This window comes from Enhydra lutris, unplaced genomic scaffold (genome assembly GCF_002288905.1).
Source record: "Enhydra lutris kenyoni isolate GAN:26980312 unplaced genomic scaffold, ASM228890v2 scaffoldscaffold66, whole genome shotgun sequence".
Taxonomy (NCBI): Eukaryota; Metazoa; Chordata; class Mammalia; order Carnivora; family Mustelidae; genus Enhydra; species Enhydra lutris.
In genome coordinates, this window is record NW_019154150.1 from 11,665,809 (window position 1) to 11,683,854 (window position 18,046).

Below are 18,046 nucleotides of genomic sequence, written 5' to 3' on the forward strand. Positions count from 1 at the left end.
GAGTGTCTATTTCCTGGTCTATAAAGTGGATGCATACTCTCACTGCTTGAAATACTTGCAGCCAGGCTTTGCAGGCCAGGACATGTGGACCACAAACATCCACCCTCCCCTGCTCCTAAGAGGAGCCCGTGTGGTGGGCTGCAGCTTCTTCTGCCATCGGTTGGGGACTTTCAGGCTAGGAATCAGGGGGAGCTGCCTGCTCCAGCTCCAGGCACTTGGGATTGCGGGAGACCCGATCTGGAGAGCTTTGGGGAGACCCGATCTGGAGAGCTTTGGGGCAGGGACCCCGCCTCCCCTTACCAGAGACCCACTGCTGAGCAGGATCATGAAAATGATGAAGCTCTCAAACCAGCTGTGCTCCACGATGCGGTAGCAGGCCTTGCGCACCTGCCAGCCCATGGCCCACGGAAACTTGCTGGTGTCCACTTTACAGCAGGGACAGTGGCGAAGGCAGCCTGTGGGGAGAGGTGACTGATGGAGAGGGATTTCCCCCTGGGGAGGGAGGAGCACTTTTGGTCTGGACCCGCTGGGAAAGCACTCTGCTGGGAAACCCACTTGCCACCCTGTAGGGAAGGAATTCTCCGGAATATGAGAGAAGCTGCACCCCTCTCAGGCAGCCTCTCAATCCTGCCCTTTGGGTGTTCCTCCCTACCACTGAGGTCACCCACTCACAAGTCCTCTCCAATTATCGTCCTTCTTGGAGAGGATACGTGTGGCCCCTGTCCTATGCACACCCATTTCTGGAAGCCTGGCAAGTTGTGGGGCCTGAGTCAATGCTGTCTGAGGGGCTATGCCTGAGCCCTTGCTCACCTGAGAGGCCACCACATGGCCAATATGGAGCCTGGGTCCAGTCCAGCGCAGGGCTGTGTGGAACTGAAAACTCAAGGAAGTGTTGTTTTTTAGTTTATAGATTTTTTTGTATTGTTGAAGCCACAATGACTTTCATAGTGTGACCTATATGTCTATCCCCTTATTGCCAGCATATCTAGTGAGAACACAATGTGCCTCTCTATTCTAGACATGGAGGGAAACAAAGAGTAAGATGTGTTTTATACCTTTAGGACAAGATGTGGTGCATTCAGAGAGCTATGGCTGTGGACATTTGTTCTGCCTTTCAGAGCTACACCAAAGACTGAGGGACATAGACATAGCCTGACCCTCCTCTGGTCCTTTATGTCCCCAAACAAGAGTGTTTACCTTTTCCCTGTTTAACCTCAAGAGGCCTGGTTTATTACTCTGAGGTGTTTTTGAGGGTGAGGAGGAAGGCCCGTGTTGAGGTGGCCGGGTCTGACGTGGGCCCACTAGGCTGCTGTGACCGTGGTGCTTGTGTCAGATGCTGGCCCCCCACCCTGACTGGGGGAGGAGGCAGCAAGCGGCCCTGTGTGTCTGTCTTCCATGGACCCCAGGCCAGGGCCCCGGACACACAGGTGCCCAGATGAGAGCTTGTTGAATGAGATTCTGGCCCAAATGAATGTCAGCATGGGAGTTCTGTGGCCGCTGCTTTACCTTCTGTGAAGCAGTCATCTGGCTCCTCAAGGTCGTCTGCCAGCTCAGGGATTTTCCTCAGGATCTCTTCAGGATCCAGGCAGTCCACCGTGCTGCCTTCTGAGGAGCTCGTGTCGTCCTCTCCCTGCAGGGCAGAAGCCCAGGGCAGCAAACTCAGCTCTCTGAGGGCCCCAGTGAGTCTGCACATGGTTACTGCAGGTCTGTCCGGCCAAGGGCTCCGAGAGGCAGGGAGAGCCCCTTGGGGCTGGACCCACCGCAGTGATCTTCGTGTGTTTGGGGCCTCGCCAGCTGAGGCCAGAACAGTGATGCTCTCTACGGAGCCCCAGAGGTTTAGCTGTGCGAGGCTTTAAACCTCCAGGCCCCTGATGGAGTGCTGGCGAGGGCCCGAGACACTGTAATTACACCCATAAAGACTCGTGGCATTCACTGGGCTTGAATATTTAATCAGGGAGCAATGCTGCAGGGGCCCTGCTGCCCTCCTGGCAGCTCCAGCCCTATAATGTCTCCAGATGAATTCAATTAGGAGTTGAAGCTGCTCTCATATTAGTAAACCTGATAGCTTGGCTAATGGACCCAAATGGTGGGGTGGGTCCCCATCTGTCACTGTCAGGCCCTTCTCTGCCTGGCTGGGGTCATGGACAGAAAAAACCAAACCAAACCAAACCAAACCAAACCAAAACCGATACCCAGCAGCTGTGTGCTGAAAACACTGAGTAGAGATGACTAGCCAGGGGAATCCTGAGAATGTTCTGAAGGAAACAATGATGTCCACATGTAGAAGGTGGCAACCTCATCCAGCAGGAACCAAGTGGCTTCTGTTCGGCCCTGGTCCCCCACCCCCAGCTCAGCCCACCTTCTCCTCTCACCCTGCTGTGGTCATCCCTGCCCAGGGGCACACAACCAGTGGCTGACATTCCTCAGACTGAAGGACACGATAACTTTGGGCACAAATGATGTCTTCCTCATCTTTGCCCAGCCCGGAGCCTGTCATGGCGTCAGCTCTCAGAGGCTAGGTGTCAAGTTAAATTCCTGAATTTAATGCCATGGTACGAACGACACTAAATCTTTCTAGATGCCTCTTCCCTGTAGCTTATTTTCATCAAAGATTTGTAATGAAACCACCAAGTTTCCTTTTACCTCTTATATGACATTCCCAAACCCCAATTTTGCTTCCTGCTCAGGCTGCGTAAGGCTGTCAGTACACTACTCGCTACGGACAGCCTCTACAGAGCACCAGAATGTTTTTGGCTGGAAAAAATGATGTGGACAAAAGAGATTGGGGGTGGGGGGAGTCACAGGAAAGACTTCCTCACCCACGAGTGACTCTGACTTTCATCTGCTGGCTCAGAAAGACACTTTCTCTGTGCATTGTCTTTTGTTCCCTTTTCTCTTGGCTGTCATTTTCTGGGCACTTATTCCATCTCAGGCAGGAACTAAACACTTGACAAGCGGCATCTCATTTAAGCTTCAAAAGAATCCTCTCAGGTAGGCATTACCATTCCATTTCAGAGAGGAAGACAAGAAGACTCAGAGAGGTTGAAGATCTCATCCTCATCACCGCCTACCTCCTAACTGTGGAACCCCCCTTCTTTCCACTGAAATCATGCCGACCAGCCTGGAGGTGAGGACAGACCTTAAGAATTCTCACGTTGAGACGTGAGGTTATGTGCTGACTGCAGTCTGAAACACCACTTCCCGAGCTGCCCCATCCTCTGGCCCCTACCATCCCACCGGTCAGTGTCTGGCGGGCTGTTCAACCTCCCGGAAGTTCACATACCTACCTCTGCAGGGACCTGGGTAGCAGCCTTGTCTTTCCACTTCTCACCCTCATGGGAAGCCAGGTCCTCAGAGGACATTCCAGAGCCTGGGCTCCCGGGTGCTATGTGACCCTTGCATCTCCCGACTTGCTGCAACTGCTCCTGCTAGTGAGAGAGGGTCCCATCTGGGCACCTGGGTCCACCCTCAGCTGATTGCTTCTCAGTTTGAAGAGATCTCTCCCTCATAGTCTGCCAGAGATAAGGACCTAATCTCTGTAGCAAAAATACCAGCATTCTTACACACACGCTTGTGTGAAGTCAGCCTGGAGTCTCTATAACCAGATCTTTTAAACTCTTGGCTCCATTACTTACAAGCCATGTATCAACCTGATCTCCATTTCTCCCACCTGCAAAATTGAGAAGGCAAGATCTACTTTATTCAGTGATTTTACTGACTAAATCTGTGAATGCTTGGAAAACACTTGGCATGAAGCGTTTGGCTCAATAGATGTTAACCACGACCATTACTACTTGTCCAGAAGTCAGAGAGATCGAGACCTTGGCCATCTGAAGTCCCCCAAGGACCCCAAAGTATCTGAAAATGCCTCTGAGTGGACACAGTCATCATGAAGTTCATGTCCTTTATTCCGGGGATGGTGATGCCCTGCCCTCGGCTGTCACCCACACAAAGGCATGTAAAATATGGCAGCTGATAATAGCAGCTGCTGGAACACAAGAGAAGTGACAGCTGCAGGGGAAGAAGGCTGTGGTAGAGCTACAGACTCAAAGCACAGCTGTCTGAGGCCACTTAGTGGCCTGGCCAGCCGCCCTGCCTGCCTCCAGACCCCACAGGGACCCCTGCCTTCCATACCGTGCCAAAGTCACTGAGAAGAGGTCAACGAGGGTTGATACATCAGCTTAAGGTAGTAGGGAACTGTGCAAAGTATTTAAAATTATATACATTGCCAAAAGGCTTAAATGTGCTTTGAATTCTTTGGGGCCAAAAAGAAAAGGTGTCATTTCCCTGTGACATCCTTTGTTTGGAAAATCTGGATAAATCTGGATAAATGAGTCCCATGATGATCAGGACTCCTATCTGATGAAGATCAGATGATTCTCGCTCTTGGACAACATCTGTTCTTTGGGGAGTCTTGTTAGTTCTTAGAGAAGTCTCATTAGCGTCTTAGGCACAGAGCCTGAGTTGGGCAAAGTTAAGAGGGGCAGTTGTGCAAAAGATAATCCCAAGAACCTGAAAGTGGTCTGAGACTAAGGTCCTGCCCCTGCTCTCACTTGCCTGGGGAATTCTGACCCTTTTTTCCAGGCTCTGCTCAAAGGCCACCTCCTTCAGAAACTTGGCATGGTATTTGCTTCCTGACGTTGGGTGCCCATAGACTTGATTTGCCCGGGGCTCATCAAGTCTGTGCCAGTCCTGATGTTGGACAACCTCCTTATTCAAATTTCCCTTCTGCCCCGTCACTCCGGCCCTCAGGCTGTCCCGTGGGAGGACTCTCACCTGCCCTTGAGGGATCACTTCCTGCTGGGAGCTCCGAGCATCCTCCTCACCATCCTCCTCCAGGTCATCAAGGTCAGATTCTCCTTCAGCAATAGGCACAGAGACCCATATGTTGGGGTTGGTGATGAAGTCGTTGTAGTCATCTTTGGGGCCTCTGGACACTGGAAGCCCTCTGGGGCTCCCCACAGCTGCATCAGCAGTGATGTGGTTCTCAGCTTTGGAGCTGGAGAGTGGGAGTTTCACCACCAGCTGGGGCTCTGTCTTGGGCCAGGGCAGCAGGCAGGGCCTGGTGCAGAAGCTGCAGATGGCCTTCCTGGTACGATGGCCAAATGCCTGGATCCGTGCCAGAGCAACCTGTAGATTGTTCACCTCCCCATCTTCATCTGGAGCTGCAAGGTTGTCAGCACTGAAGGAGTTCAGCAGCAGGGCGATGAACAAGTTGAGCACCTGGAGAGTAGGAGTGGAAGCAATGATGGCTTGACCAACAAGCTGAGTTCCTCCATAGTCTGCCAGGTTGGCAACCAGCCAGAGGGCAAGACAGCCACACCTGGGCCTCTCTCTGCCCACCCAATGTGCTTTCCTTCTGGGGGGATGGACAGTTTGAGAGCCATTGAGGGGAGTCCTGGGGATGTCCCAAGCAACCTGCCTCATGTGGACAAGGCTTGGAAACACATTGTCTGCCATGGAGAAGGATCAGCCCTGCTGAACCAAGGGACATTCAGGCATAGCAGAAAGGAACACGTATGGGTCTGCCCTGGGACTACTGTCATCTGCCAAAGCCCTGGGTTCTTTTCCTTGCCTTGGGGTCCTGGGTAATCTCCTTGCTGTTTCTAACTTCATGTTCTTCTCCCATGAGCAGAGAGTGGGGACTCCCATCCTTCTGGAATGGTCGTGAAGAGGAAACTACTTGAGAGCTCTAAGAGTGCTCAGAAAGAGAAAATTCCTGCCTGAGGGTTAGGGCCCCTGTAGCTCTGCAGGCATGCTGAGCTCAGCCTGGAAGAAAGGATCTTCAGCCAACCCCCTATCTTGGGAACTGGGGGGGAAGACATCTTTGGCTCCAGGACCCAGGTGGGAAAGACTGAAAAGTTTGGGTTTGTTGTTTCATCTCTTCTGGTTTAGCTTTCTTGTGTCTGTAAGACCCTCATAGAAAAGAATCCAAATTGGTTGACTTTCAGGGCAGTAAGAAAGGGGCTTCTGAGTGTTCACATGTCCCCCTACAACAGCCAGCACTGGTACAGCAAGGGTGCCCAGAACCACAGTGGGTGGGGATAAGCTGAGGTCATGGGGCCAACTAGGATAAAGAAGGGGGGGGGCAATTGGCAGAAAGGTCTTCAGTGAGGTGCTCCCAAATGTGGGAGTGGATTTTGTTATTGACATTATGGCATTGGTTGTTGTCCATGACCCAGCTTCTCCCTTTCCCCTTGTCTCATCGTGCCCGCCCTCCTGCTCATAGCTAGGATCAGTGTAGCTCAGAGAAATCAGTCAGCTCTCATGGCCCTAGAGAAAAATATCTCCTGAGACCCACTAGAGTGGAGAAGGAAATTTTTCTTCAACAAACAGCTAACAATTACTGAGTTCTTGTTGTGGCCTAGACACTGCACTAGGCAATTTGCATATGTCATCTCCTGTAGTTTAATTCCCTGGGTAAGCCTATGAATAAGCACTATCTTCTTGATTTGAAGGAAATTAAAGCTTGAGGAGATTGTCTCTTGTGCTGGGTCATCCAGCTTTACTAGTCATAGAGCTGGGATTCTAAACAGGTCTTTCCATCCCTCTCCTATGTGCTCATGCCAGTAAGTCAGATTACCTTCCTGTGGACAGTTCTGAGAACATGCCCCACATGACTTTGCAAAGTTTGAAGACTTACAGTCAGGGAGGTATGATGGGGGCATAAAAATGGGCAACTTCAAAGCTTCTTAGGATAACCCAGAAGTCTTCTCCATTGTCCCCAAGACAGTGCCCCCAGGGAGGCTCAGCACTTACCACCAGGTTCCCCAGCACCATCACTGTCAAGAAAAGGATGAGGCATATGGATTTCTGGCCAACTTCCATGCAGGCCCACATGTTCTCGATCCACTCCCCACACAGGATCCGGAAGACGATGAGGAAGGAGTGGAAGAAGTCATACATGTGCCAGCGTGGCCATTCTTCATTGGGCGCAGAGATATTATGCCGATTGTCGCGGTAATTATCCCCCAGTAGCTGCTTGCCAACCAAAGCGAAGACAAAGACAATGATGGCCAGGATGATGGTGAGATTCCCCAGTGCCCCCACCGAGTTCCCGATGATCTTGATGAGTGTATTTAGGGTTGGCCAGGACTTGGCCAGTTTGAAGACCCGAAGCTGCAGAGAAACAGAGACTGTCAGGTCCAGGCTACTGTTCTCATCCCTTTTCATCTCAAGCTTTGACCTGAAACCAAAGGTCAGGGAAAAGCGCAAGGCAGCTCATTTCATTAAGATGGGGGTGCTCCCAGGAAGCTGCTTTTAGAGACCGTTCTTTCTGTCATCAGTTACTTAAAAATATGACCAGCCTTCCATGGGTCCTTATGTATCAACATGCTTCAGCAACTGTGGCAGTTAGGAGTTTTATACTGAGGCGATGGTCTTATCATACGTATTCTATTCTGTAGCCACAGGCTTCCTGAATGTTGACCTATTCTATGTGGCACGATGGAGCTCACAAATAAGTGATAATGACCCATTTCCGACCTGATGTAAGCTTAGCCTTTTGCAGGGAGGTCAGGACCCACTGTATTTGAGAAGTACTGGTGAATCATATCTTAGGGCAGTTCTCATCTTGGGGCCACGGACAGCATCTGCTACCACCACCAGCTCTGAAATGGCAAGTATGTGATTTCATGGACCCAGCATTTACATGTTTGCTTGTTTCACATCATTGAATGCTAGCCATGCGTGTGCATGGCGCTGTGTGAACTTGTGGGGTATACAGAGAGAGGTATGTGCGCTCTTGCCCTCATGGAACTAGTGGCTTAGTTATGAAAAATAGGCAAAGACCCAAAAAGATTTCATTGTAAACCCAAACATGCTAAGTCCCACAAGGGAGCATAAACACTATGAATATAGATATGTAGACTTTTAAAAAATATATTTGTGTGTTTCTTTAATTTGTTAGAAAGAAATATTTGGGTTCTACTGTCATAGGTATTTATGGAGCACCTAGTAAAAGTCGGACTCTGGCGTAGGGGTTAAGATGCAATGCCAATCAGAACAGTGCAACAATAATTTCAGCAGCCACACAGCAGTAAGGCCCAAGGGAGGTTTAATCCTCTTATGCAGGAAGTTCCATTCCTATGGGGGAGGGGCGTGCAATGGCCTATGTTCACCTTAGACCCAACCTGAAAGTTATGCTCCTCATACTGGAAGCAGAGCCTAAAACACCAGTTTTGTAGACTAAACACAGAGGCAGCATATAAGCTCAAACAAACATTGAGCACTGGAAACTAGATGGAGCCGTTTTGCAGAGGGTATTGGGAGAATGCCAAGTTTCCTTAGCAACATCATTGCCACAGATCTCTACTCTCACAGTAAACTCTGGACAAGTGCAAAGGCAGAGACTGGAGTAGGGCCCTTGTGGGGCACGACTGGGGACAGTGAGGGACACACGGGTATGCTCACTGGCCATAAGCTAAGGACCAGACATGACTCTTGCCTTAATCTAATAGAAGTTTCCACTGGTTCCTTAGTTAGTTGCGGTGGGGGTAGGGAGTTTAGAAATTAATATTAGAATCCTGTTAGGTAGCAATTTGTTGTCCATAATTAACCTTTTGTTAAACTGCAAGCAAATCGTGTGTAATTGTAATTAGGGGGCATGAATCGAGTGGTCCTCTATGAATTCTTTTATTGTCTTTATGGAAGGCAAGAGAACAAGAGCCCTTTACTTGCTGTTCTAGAGATATCTGAGCTTGGGGGCCCCTAGTGTTAGCTATCAGTCAACACACATTTACAGAGTGCCTGCTGTAGAGCCCCTGAATGAGCTGGCTGGCTCTTGCTGGTGTCTAGAGTGAGGGGTCCAGGAAAGCAGCCCCACATGTGTCCACGATTCCCAAGAATCTCACCTCTACCTCCATGCAAATGCTTTCTCTGCACTTTGCCCAGCTTAGCAATACATCAAAAAGAATTTTTTTTTAAAGATTTTCTTTATTTGAGAGAGAGGAAGAAGCAGACTCCCTGCTGAGCAGGAACCCTGAGGCAGAGCTCCATCCCAGGACCCTGGGATCATGGCCTGAGCCGAAGGCAGACACTTAATTGACTGAGCCATACAGGTGTCCCTCAAAAAGAATTTCTTTATAATATCACATAAGATTTATAAATTATTGCTTTTAAATGCTGCTGAATATTGCTTCACATTTAATTAACCAATTCTCTAGTTAATCTCATAATATAAAAACATCTATTTAGAGGGGAAAAGACAAGAAGGAAATAAACCAAGTTGGTAACATAGGCATATTTGTATGGAAATATATCCAAATATCTTGGATCTTAGAGTTAAATTTTTCTCTATATTTTCAATTTACTTTAATTAGGATGCTTTACTTTTAGAATAGAATGAAAAGTAAGTCTAAAGGTAAGTCTGTCCTCTACTGGGGAGGTCACCACTTGGTGATAAAGTGGACCTTATGACAAATATCAATAGACAAGGTAATATGGTAGACTACACTGGATCCCCCTTGGGTTTTCCTTTCCATCAAAAAGTTCTTTAGTATGCTGGATAGGGATGCCTGGGTGGCTCAGTCAGTTAAGTGTCTACTTTTGGTTTGGGTGATGATTCCAAGGTCCTGGGATGGAGTCCCGCATCAGGCTCCCTGCTCAGCAGGGAGTCTGCTTCTCTCTCTCTTTTTGCCCCTCCCCCTCTGCTCCTGCTCTATCTCTGGTTTTCTCTCTCTCAAATGAATAAATAAAATCTTTAAAAATGCTGGATAATAAAATCTAAATTGTGTTGATGGTCTATCAGTAATGTAAGTAAATTCTTTAGCCAAAAATTAAATAAATATGGGAATTCAGATATAGAAACAGATTGTTGAAGTTAGCTTTTTCTCTGAAGATTTTGCAAAACCGAGTGAATCTAGCATAGGTTTTAATGGTCTAATGAAGCATGGAGAGCAGAAAACTTATCTCAGAGCCTGTCTAATGTAGAAGGTCTAACAGGCATTTCTTCCCCCTTTTAAGACTAGATCCCAAAGAGCTCTAACTTCCATGTAAGGACAAACCAGAAATAAACCCAGGAGAATGCCAGGGAAATTAAATGTCTAGTCCAGGTAGAGAGAGGGAAACTGACACTGAGAATTTAGATCCCCAAAGTGGTGCTCACACAGGATTTTGGCTAGAATTCACATTACTAAGTTGATTCAACCTGAGAATTTAATTTAGAGAAAACCTACAAAAAACCTACAAAACCTACAAAGTGAATGCAAATACTTTCTGAAGAAACCAGCCTGCATCCCAGGTCTCAAAGCATCCCCATCCAAAAGTGTCTAAGAGTTGCAGTAAAACAAACAAATACATAATAATGAGGCATCATGAGGGAGAGAGATCCAGGATGTGTATGTGGAAACTGCCGCTCAATTTCCTTAGGTAATAAAATTATTAGCCAGAGATAACAGTATAAGTAGATATAATATGCTTAAAGAAATAAAACACAAACTGGAAGATATGGGAATAGAACAATAAATTATAAATAATAAGTTTTGAAAAATAACCACATGGAACTTCTAGAAATGAAAAATATAACACAACATTAAAAAACTCTAGAAGGGGGACGCCTGGGTGGCTCAGTTGGTTAAGCGGCTGCCTTCGGCTCGGGTCATGGTCCCAGCGTCCTGGGATCGAGTCCCACATCGGGCTCCTTGCTTGGCGGGGAGCCTGCTTCTCCCTCTGCCTCTGCCTGCCACTCTGCCTGTGCTCGTGCTCTCTCTCTTTCTCTCTCTCTCTAACAAATAAATAGATAAAATCTTTAAAAAAAAAAAAACTCTAGAAGGGTGGGCACCTGGGTGGTTCAGTGGGTTAAGACTCTGCCTTTTGCTCAGGTCACAATCCCAGGGTCCTGGGCTCGAGTCCCGCTTCGGGCTCTCTGCTCAGTGGGGAGCCTGCTTCTCCCTCTCTCTCTCTCTGCCTGCCTCTCTGCCTACTTGTGATCTCTCTCTGTCAAATAAATAAGTAAAAATCTTTAAAAAAAAATCTATGGAGGAGTTTCACATAAGATGTAATACAGTTTAGAAAAGAATTAATTAATTGCAGATATACAGAAGAAATTATCTAGAAGTAGTCAGAAAGACATAGATGGAAAATTTCAAAAAGCCATAAGAACACAGGGAATAGAGTGGGAGAGTTTAATACATCTAATAAAAGTCCAAGAGAAGAAAGAGTGGTGTGGAGGCTAGATTTGCCCATATATTGTCTTGGAACTTTCTGGAACTGAAGAAAATCACAAATCTGTAGATTCACGAAATCAAAGAATCTTAAGCATTATAAATGAAAAAATAAATAAATGCATAGCTAAACACATACTAATGAGATTACAGAACAGCAAAGACAAAGAGAATATTTTAAAAGTACCCAGAGAGAAAGGAACAACAGTTAAAATTGAAAGCTTACTACTCATCACTGAGGAACTACTCACACTATGGAATAAATAAATCTTCAATGAACTGAGAAAAAGTAACTATTAATTATCAACTTTCTTTACATTCATTAAAAATTGCACTTAAAGACAAGGGTAAACTGAATGGCAAATTTCAGATAAATAAAACTGAGAGAAGTTCTTGCCAGAAGACATCCACTTAAAGAAATTCTAAAAAATCTTCAGGCAGAAGGAAAGTATCATATGCAAGAATGTAAAAAGAACAAGGATGTGCTAAGCCTGAGGGTGAATCTAAATGAGCATTGAGTCGATACAATAATAAAGTCTTATGGGGCATGACAGAGACTGGCTATATAGTCACCACGCACTTCTGCTCCTCTCAGACACAAAGGAAGACTGCTTTCCAACTTCAATTGCAAATAGTTGACATCATGTTATTGGATTCTGGCTAATGGAATGCAGATGGAGACAGAAGTAGTGTATGCTACTTTCAGGCATAACCATAAAACACCAACGCACTTTCTCATCCTCTCCCATGGCCACTGTAGAGGTCACCCATTGAAGATGGTGACATCATATCATACTGGATACCTGAGTAACTCCTCAAAGCAGACACGCCAGGAGAACTTCCCAAACAGCACTGAATATGTTGTGATACAGAAACTTCTGTTATGTTAACTCACAGATGTAGAGATTGTCACAGTAACTAGATGTACTACCTTGAGTTATGTAGAAACTGGTACACTGAAAAGAGCTCTTGCCATTTCAAGATAGCAAATGTGTGGCACTAGCTTAGTGGTCATGTTGAGGACAACAAGAAAACTGATATGAGAAGGCTCCAAAGGTCCTGATCTGTGTGGCAATGGCAGAAACATTGCCTGCAATAATGTGGGTGGGGCAGATCATGAGCCTCATGGCCAGTAGCCCTAGGGGAAAGGTTTATAAAACAAAACCTTAGTATTGTGGGTCAGATGTAGAAGGTTGCATCTGTCAAGCTATTATAGGAAAGGGATGAGCTTGGAGAATATCGGGCTGATTAAAAAGAAGTAAAAGGAAATAGAATCCAGAAATTTAGAACCTTGAAGTTTCAGGAAAGTACACTGTTTTAGATCCTAATCAGTTAAGCAATAGGATCAAGTCTTTTAAGTATTGAAGACCAGTTAAATTTTTCAATGAAATGAAGCAAATCTCCGCAAAGATTCTCCAAATGCTGTGGCCACCGTTTGAGAGCCACCATTTGAGAGAGAAAGGCATGGGGGTGAGAAAGAAAGAAATAAAGGGGAATTGAGAACTTCGCCACAGGCCACAGAGAGGTTTGAAGCCACCTAACTTTTGAAGGAATTGCATTGTAAAAGAAGCCATGAACCCTGATTGAAAAACCTTTGACTGTTTAAAGCTGAAAAAAAGGCTTGGCCATGTTTCCACAAATAGGAGGCAAGTTTTGAAGATTGTACTGACCTTCCTTGGATGTGGTAACGTCACTTCTTGAAGGAGTCCCACCTGGAGCTGACTGGCTTGCATCAGAAGATGACATGAGTGAGAAACGAACCTTGACTGGGTTAAGCTATGGGGTTTTGGGGATTGTTTGTACAATAGATAGAATTATTTATCATTGATTAAGTCACATAGCTTCTTTTTAAACAAGATAAAACTAAAATAAATAATAATAGTAAGTTGGGAATTATTTATGATTGATTGAATCATATAGCTTTTTAAAAACAAGATAAAATGCTTAGCACAGTGGTAAGTTGGGAAGGGGTATATGGAGTGAAAAGTGGTCTTGGAAAGTAGAGGTTTTAGCTAACTTTTGACTTTAATTAAATAATTCCTAAGGTAACCACTCAAAGAATAAAAACAGAGAGGTTTGCAAACTAATGAAGGAGGAAAATGGAACAGGAAAAAATAAACAGTCCAAAATAAATAAAAAATTGAGGAAGAGAGGGTGTGCCTGGGTGACTCAGTTGGTTAAGTGTCTGCCTTTGGTTCATTTCATGATTCTGTGTTCTTGGGACCAAGCCCAGCAAGGAGCCTGCTTCTCCCCATCTCTCTGTCCCTCCCTCCCCCACGGCTCATGTGCTCTCTCTCAAATAAATAAATAAAATCTTAAAGAAAGAATTGAGGAATACGGGGAACAAAAATACTAGGACAGATGAAGCAAACAGAAAACCCAAAATATGATAAGCACAAATTCAAACATATCAGTATGCACGATAAAGTAAGTGGGCTAAATGTTTTGGTTAAAAGACAAAGATTGGATTGTCAGAGGTAAATAAGAATCCAAAATCCAACTGTATTCTATTTATGAGACTCATACAAAAACCCTAAAGGTATACAAAAGTCGTAGAAAAAAGGATGGGTAAAGATACATCATGCAAATTCTATATCAAAGGAAAACAGAGTCTTTTAATTTTAATATGAGGCAGATGAGGTGTTTTTTTCTTAGGCAAAAAACATTTTTTAGGGAGAAAGAAGGTCAATTCTTACTGATAAAAGTTTCACTTTACAGGGAAGATATAACAACTTAAAATATGTATGCATTTAATAACACAGCTTCAAGATAGAACCATAAGGAGAAACAGACCATTCCATAATCATAGTGGGAGATATTTTTATACACTACCATCTCAGTAATTGCTAGAACAGGCAGACAAAAATAAGCAGGGATGTAGAATATTTGGACCACACAATGAACTTTCTCTACCCAATGGATATATGCAGAGTATTGTACCCTACAACCGCAGAAGACACCTTTTCAAGTGAATAAGGAACATTTTCAACATGCTGGGCCAAAAGAAAATTACAATAAATTTCAAAGCATTGAACAAGCCGTGTATGTTCTCTTAAGTGTAATACAATTGAGCTAAAACTTGATGGCATGAAGATAACTAGAAATTAAGAACTGTGCTTCTAATTAACCTTTGAGTCAAAGAAGAAATCAAATTTGAAATTAGAAAATATTGAAAGCCAAATAATAAGGAAAATTCTATATATTAAAGCAGTTCTTAGAAGGAAATGAAGTCTTCATTGAATATATTGGAAAGGAAAATAGGTTGAAAATTCCATCTTAAGAAGTTAGAAAAGTGTAAAACATGTAGGACGGAGGATGTAATTAAGATAAGATGCAGGATTACTTGAAATAGAAAACATCAATGAAGGAGAAGAGACCAATGAGCTAAAAGTTGGTTCTTTGAAAAGACTAATTAAATTGAGGACCTTTGGCAAGGCTAATATATAACAGATGAGAGAAAGCACAAATCACCATTTTTAAAGAAAGAAAAAGGTAACATAAGTGCAGGTGAGACCTTTAAAATATAGACCCTTAAAATATAATGGCATAGCACACACGACTTTATGCCAAAAAACTTGAAAATTTAGATAAGGGAAATTTTTAGAAAACTATAACTTACCAAAACCAATTTGAGAAACAGAAAACCTGAGTAGTCGCACAGCCAGTAAGAAAATTAAGTCAGTCATGAAAAATTTTGACCTCAAATGGCCTCATTGGTGAATTCTACCAACCCTATAAGGAGTAAGTAATTTCAATATTATCCAAAGACTGGGTATAGAGGAAGAGGACTATTTCTCACCTCTTTTTATGGAAATTAGTGCAACCTTGATAGCTAGTTGCTAACATCTGGCAAGTGCAATGTAGGAAGGAAAATTACAGACCAAATATTACTCATCAATAAGGATGCAAAAATTTTAAGCAAATTATAAGCAAACTGAAATTTCCATTGTACTGAAAAATGTATCATAATCAAGTTGCATTCATCCAAGGAAGGCAATGTTGATTTTACAGCAGAAAATCAATTAATATAATTCACCACTTCAATGCATTAAAGGATAAAAATCATTTGATTATCTTAATACATGGAGGACAGTTGTCTGATAAAATTAAACATCCATTCATGATAAGTATACTTAACAAAAGAGAACTTCCTAAACCCATAAAAGTTTCTTCTTTATCTTTAAAAAAAAATAAACATTACACTTGGTGAAATATTGAAAGCAATCTCTTTGAGATCAGGAAAACAGCAAGGATGTCTGCTATTAACACGTCCTTTCAACAGTATATGGGGCATCTTAATCATCACAATAGTGTAGTTAAAAGAACTAAATGGAGAGGATGTGGAGAAAGGGGAACCCTCTTACACTGTTAGTGGGAATGCAAGTTGGTGTAGCCACTTTGGAGAACAGTGTGGAGATTCCTCAAGAAATTAAAAATAAAGCTTCCCTATGACCTTGCAATTGCACTACTGGGTATTTACCCCAAAGATACAGATGTAGTGAAAAGAAGGGCCATCTGTACCCCAATGTTTATAGCAGCAATGGCCATGGTCGCCAAACTGTGGAAAAAACCAAGATGCCCTTCAACGGACGAATGGATAAAGAAGATGTGGTCCATATAAACGATGGAGTATTATGCCTCCATCAGAAAGGATAAATACCCAACTTTTGTAGCAACATGGACTGGACTGGAAGAGATTATGCTGAGTGAAATAAGTCAAGCAGAGAGAGTCAGTTATCATATGGTTTCACTTATTTGTGGAGCATAACAAATAACATGGAGGACAAGGGGAGATGGAGAGGAGAAGGGAATTGAGGGAAATTGGAAGGGGAGGTGAACCATGAGAGACTATGGACTCTGAAAAACAATCTGAGGGTTTTAAAACAATTAAAAAAAAACAATCTGAGGGCGGGGGGTGCGAGGTTGGGGGAACCAGGTGGCGGGTATTAGGAGGGCATGGATTGCATGGGGCACTGGGTGTGGTGCAAAAACAATGAATACTGTTATGCTGAAAAGAAAGAAAAAATTTTAAAAAAAGAAAAAAAAAAGAACCAAATGGTATCAGCATTAGAAAAAAAGAAACAAAACTCATTATTTGCATATGATATGATTGTGTTAAAAAATTTGAAAGACTGTATAGATAAATCAGAATTAATAAGAAATTCCTGGATACAAAAGTACTATATAGCAAAATATTAATAAAAAAAAACACTCAGAAAAAGACATTTAAAAAGAGATTTCATTTATAATAGCATAATGAACTAGGGAATATCTAGGAATAAATCTAACAAAAGATGGAGAAAATTCCTAATGGAAAAAAATTATAAAACTCTAGGGAGAGATTATACAACTATTGAAAGATTGAAAAAAATGGAGAGTGTACTGTTTTCATAGGTCAGAAGACTACATAATGTAAAGGTTGCATTTCTTCCCAAATTGATGTATAAATTATTACGGTCCCAGTAGAAAAAAACAACAGTTTTGTGTGTATGTGGGGATGTAATTTGGCAAGTTGATTCTAAAATGAATACAGAGGTGCAGGGGCTGAGATATTCTTGAAGAAATAAGACGAGGTAGGTGACTTGCCTTATAGACACAGACATGCTCAAGGCAACTGCAGGACTTAAGCCATGTGGTATTGCTACAAGGACAGACCAGTGGATGCATGGAGCCAGGATATCAGTGATGGGAAGGGAGGCAATGCTACTTTGAGAGGGAGCAAAAAGCAAAAAGGAAGACACAGCATTTTCATTTCTTCCTTCTGTCCTTATTTGCCTCCTTTCTTTCAATCAACAAGTGTTTATTGAGTTCCTACTATGTGATGGATGTTGTGATAGAATAGTAGACAAGGAAACCCTGGTTTTTGTCTCACAGATGATTGCAAACTGTGTAAAACAGATTAATTTGCTGGGAGAATCCAACCTAAGATAATGTGGTCAGGAAGAACCTCTCTGAGGACGTGATGTGTGGGTTGAGCCAGGAGAAAGGAGAATGAATGATCTAAGTAAAGACAGGGGAAAGCATCCTGGGCCGAGGGAGTGAACGTGCAAAGGACCGGAGGCAGGAATAGTTCTGTTAAGTGTGACAAAGGGAGAGGAGGTCTCTCTGGCTGGAGCAAAGTGGGCAAAAGGAGATTGTTTGCAGAGGTAAGCAAGTCTTGATTTTGCCAACTTCGGAGACCATCGAAAGGACTCTGGATTTTGTCCTCAGAGCAATGGGAAACCACTGAAGACTTACTTGTAAGCAACAAAAGATGATAATACTAGGATAAACTGTGTGCCTGTGGTTGGCCAGGGGAGGTATATAGGAACTCTGTGTGCCGTCTGTTCAATTTTTATGAACAATCTAAAACTTTTCTAAGAAATAAAATCTATTAATAAAAATGATGAAACTGATGATATGGGCTGTGTGAATTTTCTACGGTAATGTCCACAGCTCAGGGTTAGGCACAGCAGAGGGAATATTTGGTTTCAGCTTCAATATTTGATAGGGTTTTGCCAAATACAAAAATGTGAAGGGCTAGAGCCAAAAGGTGTTTGAGTTTCTTTCAAGCGTATCATAATACTGATGGACCATGGTATCAGTCATTTAATGAGGAATGGGAAGGTGGTGGAGGAGGAGGACTAATGGCCCCCAGAAAAGCATGGGGGTGGTGGCCGTGGTTAGGGAATGGTGAGGTGAGCAGCATGTCAGGATCAGGAGGAAGATGGGACCAGAGAGGCTGGTTCCTGGAGAATTCTGTAGGCCAAGGCTATGGAATAAACCTGCCTATTTTTGGTTGTTTGAGAATATAGGCTTCATGGAGTCAGCAAAAGAAGCACGTAGATTTGAAAATACCAAGCTTACATTCCCCCAAGTGTGCCAAAAATGTTCATATTTTAGTA

General features: G+C 43.7%; 1 protein-coding gene across 3 annotated transcripts in view; it reads right to left on the bottom strand.

The window, feature by feature from the left end:
• Positions 1-18,046, bottom strand: part of LOC111159039 (sodium voltage-gated channel alpha subunit 10) — a 95,633-nt gene that overhangs the window by 21,618 nt on the left and 55,969 nt on the right. For 2 of the 3 annotated variants that reach the window (XM_022521409.1, XM_022521407.1), the window contains 5 exons: positions 6,760-7,119; positions 4,777-5,223; positions 3,288-3,428; positions 1,507-1,630; positions 301-455 (listed from right to left, as the gene is read on the bottom strand). In XM_022521409.1, the coding sequence (XP_022377117.1) occupies positions 301-455; positions 1,507-1,630; positions 3,288-3,428; positions 4,777-5,223; positions 6,760-7,119 (1,227 nt within the window). The remainder of the gene's footprint in view (positions 1-300; positions 456-1,506; positions 1,631-3,287; positions 3,429-4,776; positions 5,224-6,759; positions 7,120-18,046) is intronic. The other variant, XM_022521408.1, reaches the window with a different exon arrangement.